Here is an 11,659-nt window from a genome sequence, read left to right as displayed (position 1 = left end):
ATTTTTTTTAATTCACCTCCAGCGGGAGTAGTCTTGTCTCCATTGAAGGGTCCATCTCTTCTGCGACCTTTGATACGCTTATTAGACGGATCCAAGTCATCTGCACAACCACGCATCGTTGAAGCGTGACGCAACTCACCACGGCTCAAATAATTGATATCGCCGAAACGTTGATTCTAGAGACCTCCGGGGCCACGTGCCACCAAAGGAGGGCCAGATGGAACACGGTCTGAAGGCAGCCACGAGAACCCCAGAAGTGGGAGCGGCATTTACGTTACAACCCCCGACGTGTGAGAGCGTTATGTCTTTAAAGAAGCAAGACGTATTTATTATAAAGGCCGCCGTGCGGCAAAAAAAAAAGGTTGCGTCTTCTTTATTTTTATAAATTCATACATAGTCACACATAAAGCCCATACACAAATACATTCTTTATTTTTATAAATTCATACATAGTCACACATAAATCCCGTACACAAATACAGCAAATGAAAAAAGAACACAAACAAGCCTACTTCTAATTAGCACAAGAAGAGACACACTTTAATATTAGACAAATGCGCTTTTAAAACCCAGCCAACAAGTTTTCCACTCTGCGCACTTAACAAACGCCAATACATTGCAAATTGCCTGCTAAGAGAAAGTCCATGTAGGACTAAAATATAACTCTCAATGTTCATTTCATGATTAGAGCGCTGCTTTTAGAATTTCTAAGCTTCTAAGACGCAAATTTGCAAACGAGAAGCAAAAATCGAACCCATCACCAATTCCACTTATTTTCATTCCTTCTTGTTTGTTTCTTTTTTCCCTGATTCATTGACATGGTTTGTAGGCGTGAATAACCAGCCGTTGTGAGTCGATTATGAGATTTCCAGAGATTTGGTCGGTCATTTTGTCCAGACACTCAAAGGTGAATTTCTTCAGTTCTTCTTTTTGCTCGTCTGATAGCAGATGATATATTGCATTTGAAGTGGTGTAGAAGGCTGCATAGGTTGAAAGAAAGGTTGAGCAAAATATTTTCTTGCCACAGCGAACAGCCAACTATTTCCGCCGGACACCAAACCCGCCTTAGGGTTATTTTTGATTTCAGACATGCCTTAGAGACACATAAACAAAGTGTGAAGACCTGCGGAAACCACCCACATTAGATGTCGCTTGTCATATCGGGCATGCAAGCAAATGCATATAGGCGAACAAATAACAAATCATGGTCAGCTCAAGCTTACTGAACCTCACGCAGGAAGGAGAATGCCTCAATTCGTTGAAAACCAAGCAAGGCAGCGAAGCGCAAATGCTGCCGGCACATTTATTTTGACCTGGCTTCAAAACCGCATGATCCACCTTCAGGTCGCTGAGGGCTGCGCATTGCATATACAAGGGCGTAGCTTCGATCTTGTGCTCTGTCGTTGCAGGAGCCATGTCTCTACGGTTATCGTTCGTCGTCCCAGCATTTCCCACATCTGTATTTCTTTAACTTTTCCTCTCCTTAGCAATTTCCCTACAACTTAATAATGCGATCATTAGGTCACATCTTCACGAAGCCCACCCCGAATCGGGAGAACAGCATATAAAGGGGAACAACAACCCATAGAACGAAACGCATTCTTCGGTGCATAAACTCAAATACTCTCCTTACTCATGCTCGTTCCTTTCTCAACCGTATCCGAAACTCCTCAGCCTGCCAAAATTGTCTCGAATTATACGCTAATCCTCCTTCGCGTGGATTGTTTAAGAGCTCCCATGCTCCTATGTATATTTCTGTCGTGGTGTAGGACTCATTCCTGCAACGCCATTTGATATGTGAATGTAAACCACCACGGTGGCTCAGTGACTAAGGCGTTTTCCGCCTGAGCACAAGGTCGTGGGTTCAATTCCCGACCGTGGCGGCCGCTTTTCTGATTGAGGTGAAAAACAAAAACACTCGTGTGTACGACATTTCGGCACACTTTAAAGATCCCCAGTTGGTCAGAATTATTCCGGAGCCCTCAAATACGGCCCGCCTTTTCGTCTGCGTTGTGTCGGCACGGTAAACCCCACAATCAATCAATCAATCAATCAATCAATCAATCAATCAATCAATCAATCAATCAATCAATCAATCAATCAATCAATCAATCAATCAATCAATCAATCAATCAATCAATCAATCAATCAACCAATCAATCAATTAATCAATCAATCAATATTTGAGTGTACCTGTTTGCTTTGAAATACTTTCATACCACTTTATGTTTCCTTGTTAAACCATATATGCTCGTGCAAGCCGATTTTAAAGACAGTGGCAGTGCACGTCCACTGTTTGTACAGTCATGGTCAGCTCCAATACGAAACGCGGAACGCACGGCTGAAGATACCGGCGCCGTCACCTAACAGCGCCCATGAAAAACCCACGAATATGCGCAGTAGAGATGTCGGGAGCGAGGGGTCCTTCCGACTGCGATAGGTTGCCCTCTCCTCGCTCGCATGCTTCCCTTGTCGCCATGCCGCAACAGCGCTGAAATCAACTGTTATTGATGCGGTTCGAGATAACTGCGGGTACTGTGTGCTCGGCACACACGAGCGGCCGCTTCTCGCTGTGCCAGGGTCGCAATGCGGATTTTTTTATGCATATGTGGTGCGGCAACTTGAGCAAATAACTAGGGACAACCGAGACACTCCAAAAAGCATGTTCAGTGCTGCCCGCTCGGGAGATTTCTACATGCACTGGAGTGCCTGAAAAAAAATCCGTCCGCCAGAAAATTTGTGCAAGGGAAACTGGCCTATAGAAGGGTAGGAGGTGGCCAACTTCTTAGTTTTTGTGAATATTACAATCCTGCCAGTGATCACCCCAGCCCATACAATGCTTGCAGTGATACATATCATTGGAGACAGATTCTGGTGGAATGTTGTTTTCTACACGCACAAAATCCACTAAGCGAGTTAGCTATGGCTGCATCAAACAAATGAGCTTTTTTTGTTTATTTCCCGAGCCACTACCCCGCGAACGCAAAACCGTGCAATGCCATCAGAAATTCGGTGGCATGCATTTATTTTTGTCCCCATTTCTGTGCGCTGGTTTTCTTCAGGAAAGCTTGTGAACTTAACAATATGCCTTTCCAGAGCCTTCACTCGTTTCCCACACAAGCACTGGCTGCAGAACAATTACGTGTCGCATTGCTCTCAGCACGACTGACACACTCGGGTGCGGTGGTGGTGTGTCCTTGCATGGCTTGCCCCACTCTTGGGGCATGGCGACGAGGCAAGCATGCGATCAAAAGGAGAGGGCGACATCTCGCAGTAGGACGGCCACCCTACCTTCCTAAATCTCTACTGTTTGTGTCCGTGTGTTTTCCCCGGTCGCTGCCAGGCGATGGCACTGGTATCTTCGGCCGCGCACTCCGGGGTTTCTATTTGAATTATCCGTGACTGTACCTGTACAAGTGCCGCAACGTACTCCTGGATTGCTGATTTTCAGAAATTCAAAGAAGCATGGCTACAAATCGAAGGCTTGCGTAATAAATATTCACATAGCGTACGTACCGGCAAGTTTTCTTGCTGTGACTTTCAAATCCAGAGAGGAAGTGAGTACTTCGCAAGTCAGCGGAGTGACGTTAGCAGCCCTGGCAAAGCTGGCGGCGTATGAGCGCAGTGACATCACGTCCATCCCATGAGTAACCGGAATAAGGTTCTTTATGTGCTGTGAGAGAAAAAAATGCAACCATGTTACGTCATCAGCGTGACAGAGCCACAATTAATCACCGTAGACGATCTAGGTGCCAACTTATGCAAAGAATATACAACACCCAAATTGTCGTTTTTGGCAAAACAGAAGATCTGAATCCAAATGAAGCCGTAGTTTAAAGAATCCTTGCAACCCTTTATGAAGTGTTTTTTTTTTCAAAATATGAAATGCTTTCTCAAAACATTCTCAGCAACTGCACCCAGTATTCAAATAAAATGCCGACAAAGTACTTCAGTAAAATATTACTGCTCTGCAGCTCAGAAGACTTAGCACATGCTAAAAAGAGTTTTCTGTCTTTCTTGGTCTGGGCATTGCTAGCGCACTTAAATGTCGATATTCGAGTGGTATCGTGACTACTGGTAGGACAGCTCCTTTAAAGGGAATCCCAAGTTCAAAGCAGACGCTAGAACACGCATCTGCTGTGACGAGATAATCCCCTCTATGCTCGCTCTAACTGTGGCTTTCACTGTACTTCCAGGAATTACAAAAAAAAATAACAGCGTTTATTTATGGTGGTGTACGGCCGCTTTCAGCGTTCGCTCCCAGAACTGGTAGCGAAGTTTTACGTTTCAAAGGAACCCAGGCAATGGCGTACTTTACCCACGAGAAAGGAAGCTTTGGATTTTTCTGCATCCGTTCTTCTACCATGCGATTGAAATCCAGACGCTTCACTGGCTTTCCAATGTGCGTATGCCTTTGGTAGATCATTACAGGGGGAAGCTCATAGCTCCGAGGGATAGCTTCGGTGTATGTTGGGAATTGTTATCTATATTTGTCCAGGATAGTTTTTATGACCCACTCGTCTGAAATAAAATTGCTTTTGAGAGAGCTGTTTTTCTATTCTTTACTCCACGGACATATCAAGCTTCGCAGGGTGCTAAGAAGTTGAGATGCTTTGAAGCCAGCACGAAAAAAACAGTATGAACTTTGCATTCTATTAAAAATGCCCAGAAAAAACATTTCTCAAAGATCAAACTCAAATGAACAAAGCTTAGAATACTTTCGCGTAGAATATGCTTATGCAATTTATAAAACAAAATTCCGGAACATTTCTAAGCCTATAAAACAGCTTTGAAGGCAAGAACCGACGTCAGCACTTGGACTTTACCTTATCAATCAGAGTCAGTAAAGTTTTTTTATTTGCACTAATACAGCACTCAATAAAGCCCCCCTTAAAAAGAGGGTAGGCGGGAAAATAAGACACTTGTACTCCCGTAAAGCAGCGAAACGTTTACTTTAAAAGTACGATAAAAATGCAGTGGCAAAAGCATGTTTCGGTATAATAGCGCATAAAATAAAACTAAGCAGGCGCACTCAAGTGGCCCAAAAAAAAGACACTGAATTGTAATATAAATATGTTGATTCGCGTGACTTTCTCATAGACACATTGTATTTAATATCTAGGTACATATGCTGGCGACTACTTTAAGCATTCATTAAAATGTAGTTTTTTTTTTCTCAAGACGTTCTTGAATTCCAGTGCAGCTGAAGACCATTTTATTTATTTATTTATTTATTTCATATTACCCCTAAAGGCCTTCAATGAGGGTATTACGTAGGGGGGGGGGGGGGCATACACGCACTGAAACCACATGTTCAAGCAGTATTAGACAAAATAGAAAAAATTAGAAAAGAACAAGAAAACCTGTGTTCAAAAAAATAAGATAGAAATGAACGAGAAGAAAAAAAATGACTTTAATTTAGTGACTTAAATTGACTTCAATTTAGTGACGATTGTAATGAATCAGTGCTGAGGCGCGAACACGTTTTCGCATGTACTCCCCAACATTCCGGGGGACTCGTGAGGTAGTCCAAACATGCAGATTTTGGGAACAATGAGGCGGAGCATCCAATGAGAGTAAGAAATGTCTGCGGCTTCGCTCAGCTTACCTTGGATATGCGAAGCAAAAGGTTGGCTTAGTCTGGTTGGGTCCTGGTTTCGTTTGGTTAACCTTTGATGCAGCTGTTTTGGTGACCATGGCTCGAAGCCGTTCGATCCCGTGCAACGCTCATAGGCAGATACCCGGCTTTGCTTTCATTCACGGCGAACGCGCCGTACCTGTTCTCCGGGCGCGAGGGGAGTCACGTAGCCCGAGACGACCGAGCGACGCATGCGTGGGAGGCTGCGGTGTGGACGCCTGGCGATCAGCTGATCGGCCGCGTCCGCCGCGGCTAGCTGAGCAGAAGTACCGAAAACAACGCCTTGTGCGCGGCGCCGAAAGCGAATCCGGGGAATCACGTGATGCGTTTCAAGGTATGTGTTCCAGAGGGTCATCAGCGGTGAAAAAGTGAACTTGCGCACTGCGGCAAAACTGCTGGACGAGAGTAGCAAAGCTTTGCTGTCAAAGGCACAGCAGTGCAGGGTGTGCATTTGCGTTCGATGTTCCTGCGCACATTTTATTTTCTACTTAATCGCAGCCTCGGCCTCGTCATTGGCCAGGTTCCCACATTCCGTCTTGCTGATTTGACCTGCCGGAATCGTATGGTGAAGCCCAGATGCGGATTTTTTAAAGCAAAGCTTTACTACTATCGCCCAGCGGTTTCGTTTCACGGAAGATGCACAAGTTAATTTTTCGACCGGAGACAATCCCCCGGAGACAATCCCTTCGAAGCGCGTCGCGTAATTTGCTGGGCACGCTGTCGGCGCTGCGCACAAGGCCCCATTTTAAGCCGTTCTGCTCACATCGTGGCCGTTTCAGTCGCGGCCGCTCAGCTGATCGACAGCCAACCAAACCCACAGCCTCCCACGCATGCGCCGCTGAGCCGTTTCGGGCGATATGACTCATCTTGTGCCGCGTTCGCCGTGATAGGGAAACGCCGCATTGCCCGGGAATGAAAGCGACCCAGTGCCTCCTTCTGCGAGCGTTGCACGCGACCGAACAGCTTTGAGCCGTGGTTGACAATAGAGCTACATCAAAGGCTAACCAAGCGAAAGCAAGACACAACCAGACTCAACCACACTTTTGCTTTGCATATTCAAGGTTAGCTTAGGTAAGCCGCTTCCATTTTTTTGGTACAATTTATGACTAATCGGTTACTGACCATAGTTATTTTGATGGTGAAATTAATTCATAATCACACACAAAAGCTTACTCAAATGTACTCCCGTAGAAATTTGCCGCTGATGAAATTAAGTCTACGTATCCTCGCCGGACGCATTTATTGCTTTCGACAGATTTAAAAATCTGCGTCCTTCAGCAACTTCCCGGGGCGTTCCATAAGTAAGAAACATATTCAATGGCCGCACTGCTTGTCCCGATAATAGTGTTTGATTTTTTTAGGTTCTGGACTGTGGTAGTTCCCCATTTTAACGGGGGTTACTGCGCTGTGAATTTAACAAAGTAGGACAACGTAGTTTTCAGATTGCCGTAGGCTTCATGCAACAATACCTAGTCGAGACACCTGCACTTTTTGGAGGAGTTTCAAAGACATGTGATTAGTATGCACTCGTTCCACAACATTTCATCCTAGAAAACAACCGTTAGAGCATTCCCAAATCTTGAAATATTGATTTTGACGGCCTCAGTAAAATAATACGGTGAGCGAGGAGTGAATCCTGGTGCTCAATGAGTCACCTGCTTTTTTAGTATTTATTTACGGCATGGTAATTTATTTGTCATAACTCTTTCTTTCTTTTTCGTGGCAAGTTGAACTGCAGAGTGGTAGGATAGTTAGTAATTATTAGGGTAGAGAGAAAGACATAACAGTCATCTTCGAATACTTTTTCTACGCGTTTAGAAAACACTTGAACAGGGGAATTTTCAGCCACGTTATCTGTGTCTCTTCATTTTTGCACGACTGTTACGCAGACAATTTTCATGCTGTTTTAAAATGTCACGGTGGAAAGAGGAGCTATAAAGTTTCTTGAGTGAGAAGGTCTATTACATGCCTTATTGGTGTTTCTTCTACCTCCTGTGTATAATGCGTTCGACTGTTCTTCAGGTTTAGAAATGCCGCTAACTTCGGAGAGACATCTTAGTGTCAGGATTATAATTTGTGTTGGAGGCAGAATATTTCCCTTTTCTCACCATCTGCCCCATTTTTTTTAATTAGAAGTGTCTAAATGTGTTCGTTAGTTTTTTTTTTCTGAGCAATGTTTCCTTATCTTTTTTTTCCACACCACTCCCTGTTGCGTGCAAGCACTTTTTGCACGTATTATGGTATTCAGTTTTTACTCAAACTCCCCCTTTCATGCGCAGCCAGTTCCTATCAAAACTACGATGACAGTGTTCGTTTTTGGCTCCTGCCATTTCCCACTTAACTTTTTCTGGTATTGCTTGTAGTCAGTTCAGTTTTATAACTCCCGGTACTAAACTAATGATTCGAATATCTTTTATTGCACTTTATTTATTTGCTAGAGTGTTAGGGGACCCAGGGTCTACGTGTTTTTATTTACAGGATCATTATTAGACAGGGAACAATTACGAAAGTATCAGTTTAGTTATGCTGATAAGCTAATCGTAGCACTTTTTTTTTATTTATTTACAAGTACCTTACAGGCCCACTGTGTAGGGCATTGAGTAAGGGGGGCAGAAAAAGAAAAAGTACACGTTTGTCTCGAATATACAGGAGTAATGCGTCAAAATCCATGGTGGGGGTAGAACTTATGCTTCTCGGTTTCGCGCAGCCTTCTTCACCATTATATAGTTTTGGGTGGTACAGCACACTCCACGTGTATTCGGCCTTTACAGCAGAGCAGGAGCTGCGGGTAGTTTTACGGTAATACAAATCGACATTTAATAAGTGATGCCCCAGCTTGTGGCATGTGACGCTGAATTTTCCGTAGTTTGTAAAAGAATTCTCGATCACTAATGATGGTGACAATGTACCCTGGCTGGCAACGTGATGCCACTGCAAAAACAATTGCATTTATGAATCTAGACAAAGGGTTCAGCCGCTGTTGCATATTTTTCAGTATAAATGTTAAAGTTACTGCTATTGGTGGGAGCGGTTACGATATGACATAAAATTGTGAAAGAAGTCCCAACAAATTGGGAGGCTGGCACTATGCGGACGATAGAGTGCTTCCAAAAGGGTTTTGGCCTGGTTAAGCAGCAAACTTATCAATTTTCAGTAACAACACTCGATTCCTTCACAATTTCAAAGTCAGAAAGTACTTCAAATATTAATACCACGCAACTCGGCTTGGGGGAGAGGTTTACCAAATGTTAATATGGTTACACAACCCAAAATTGAGTCCTCAGTGCACCATGCCCCTGGAAACATTCTGAAGTCTATATTCCAGCTGCATGACTCAAGGAATGAAGTGACCGAGCATAGCATTGGCAGAAGCCAACGTGATTTTTTTATATATCATAGTTCCTTCGCCTACCTGTCTGTTCATAGAAGGTTTGCAACATCTTTGGGTATAAGGGAAGCCTCCAAAGCCGTTTACTACAGAGAGCGCTGCGATTCGTAGCCGACTGTTTTGAGCCTGTTTGCTATTTGTTTATTTCACAAGAGGTTTTCAAGCAGACTATCCGCCAACTTTTGAGCTCTGCACACTCCTTTTTTTATACTGGTGCAAATTCATTTGAGCGGAACATTTTCTCGGTAAACAGCCATTTACGTTTGAAAACAATCTCCACCCAAGTTATGAGCGCGGATGACCAATGAGTCTTCCCTTCAATCAGCATCGGCTACCACAAATAAAGTGTTAGGTTACGATTCTAGCCAACAGTTTAGTATACAAACGTTATAAATGACGGTATACAAACTTACTTCGGAGTAGCTACTCCAGCGTGGTGATTCGAGCATCGCGGCGTAAATGTCGAAAAGGGGCATGCTTGGTGCGAACGACAAGAAGCATTCTCCGCCTGGAGTGACGAGCTCAGCGATATTCCTGGCAGCGTGGTGCTGGTCCCGAATCCAGTGAAGGGCGCCGAAGGAGAACACCATATCAAAGCGCCCGTTCTCTTTGATGAAGCGAGCGACGTCCTCGTCTACAGTAATGTCCAATCTTTTGTACACAATCTTGTCGTGCGGGGACTTCACCCTTGCAGCTTCAAGCATAGCCTCGGAGTTGTCCACAGCCACAAGCTTCTGGAACCCAGCGGGCAGGCGGGGCAGAAGGTGATGAAGAGTGAGGCTGCGTCATCGTAAAAGGAGGACGACTCTTACTCACAAAGGAAAGGCTGTTTGACAAATAAGTTCTTGTTTGCTTACATCGACACACGTGTGAATTTTTTTCCGAAGCTTGGGGTTCCATAGATAAATACCGGTTAGCCGGCGAAACCCTTGAATATCTATACATTTCACTAACAGGAGTTTCCATTCATCCTAGCTTTATGACTATGTAGTCGTAACGCATTTAACGCATGTTGAAACGATATAAATATATGTTTATATAGTTACAACATGCGCTAAATTGAAGGAAGTTATACATTCTTATTCTACTAAACCACTTGTCAGCAGTGAAAATATACTTTGAATTGTTAGCGCTCCAAATGGCCTTTTATAACACTGTTTCCGCAGCGAGAGGAAGCTCGCCAAGAAGACTATATGAAAACCTGCTTGATAAAGGCATTGGTATCGAAAATGCTGTGCCCAATGTATTACGACTTCCCTTTAAAATCTTGTGTAGCAATTGGCAATTACGTAAAAACACTGCACTTCACATCAGCATGGCCGGGAGAACACACTTTTGTTCATTTTGCCGAGTAAAAAGGTTTTTTTGCCTTCTCAGGCACCTTAAAATGTTTTTTCACATGCCGCCGGCACAAATTATCGCGACAACGCAAAACAAAGCCCCGTACCGTTGTGGCGGATGTGAGACGGTGCTTTTTGGATAAACTGCGCGCTGCAGGGAAGAGAACAAGAGACCTACGATCCTCCCCGTGCGCCTCATAAAGCGATTAATTCCTATCCCGTGCATTCGTCGCCACGAATTCTACAGCGCTTTAAATTGTCGTTTCGAAGTGCATCCAATAGCAGCCACCGCAACGGGCAGTCGCGGAGCACGAAACCAGAAATGGCCTGAGACGGCACCTCTGAGGAGCAAAGCATCATGGGAGGGAATGCTCGCGCGGCGTCAACAGCTAAGAGAGTGGTGAGAAGAGAACACACGCCACGCGGCGCCTATGGGCGTTTTTGATTCACAATTTCTGAACTAAGACTTATCGCATTAACAAAATTACTGGTGGAAATGATTGGTAAATAATTGCGTTATTTTGTTTTATGTACATCCATGTATCTGCGGAGGGCATTCCAGGATCCCCTTGAGCCTCCCGCGGTAAATGCAGCTTTCTAAATATTGAAACAACAGCTATAGGAGTTACGGATGATACCTGTGCTTTGCTATCGGGACGTAACCTGTTCAGACTAAAGATGTGTAATCTGGTACACATGTTTCGGAGTCTACATTGGTGTATAGAACGTGCTGTGCTTTGCTATCGGGACGTAGCCTGTTCAGACTAAAGATGTGTAATATTTTACACATGTTTCGGAGTCTACATTGGTGTATAGAACGTGCTGGAGATAGTGCTATTTGCCACTCAATAAAGTTCTCTCTCTCTCTCACTTTCACTGCATCATCGCCATCCAGTTCGCCTGTCGATACCGAAACCTTTGTGATTGGCGTACACTCGTCACTTACATGCCACACAAGCGACTATAGACATTTGCGCCGCATCAGATAATAGTTCGGCCAGTAGTATAAACATAGCTGACGATTACGCCACCCCAAATGCAGGGTTTTTGCGCAGCGCGAACTGCGGTCTTATCGTTCAAGGCGCATAGCTGCTGTGCCTCAGGAGGGGATCGCCCCAAGCGCGAACGCACGGTGGGCACGCTACTCTGCCATTATCTCGCTGCGCGCTGGCACCGCCGAGAATGTTGTGGGAAACCGTGATTGAACCTCCCGCGCAAACTTCACGTGGTTTGGATGATCCACGCAGTGAGGGCCTATGAACGTGGAGCACGCGGCGGGGACGGGGCTTCTGT

General features: G+C 44.6%; 1 protein-coding gene across 1 annotated transcript in view; it reads right to left on the bottom strand.

Annotated features, from left to right (window-relative positions):
- Positions 1-415: 415 nt before the first annotated feature.
- Positions 416-11,659, bottom strand: part of LOC144141977 (uncharacterized) — a 53,410-nt gene continuing 42,166 nt past the window's right edge. The window contains exons 3-5 of the mRNA XM_077673406.1: positions 9,440-9,806; positions 3,517-3,673; positions 416-980 (exon numbers count right to left, since the gene is read on the bottom strand). Of these exons, the coding sequence (XP_077529532.1) occupies positions 811-980; positions 3,517-3,673; positions 9,440-9,806 (694 nt within the window). The 3' untranslated portion in view covers positions 416-810. The remainder of the gene's footprint in view (positions 981-3,516; positions 3,674-9,439; positions 9,807-11,659) is intronic.

This window comes from Haemaphysalis longicornis, unplaced genomic scaffold (assembly GCF_048455015.1).
Source record: "Haemaphysalis longicornis isolate Haplotype H1 unplaced genomic scaffold, Haemaphysalis longicornis Haplotype H1 scaffold_6, whole genome shotgun sequence".
NCBI lineage: Eukaryota > Metazoa > Arthropoda > Arachnida > Ixodida > Ixodidae > Haemaphysalis > Haemaphysalis longicornis.
Note: the sequence above shows the minus strand (reverse complement) of the source record. Positions and strands in the feature narration are given on the sequence as shown.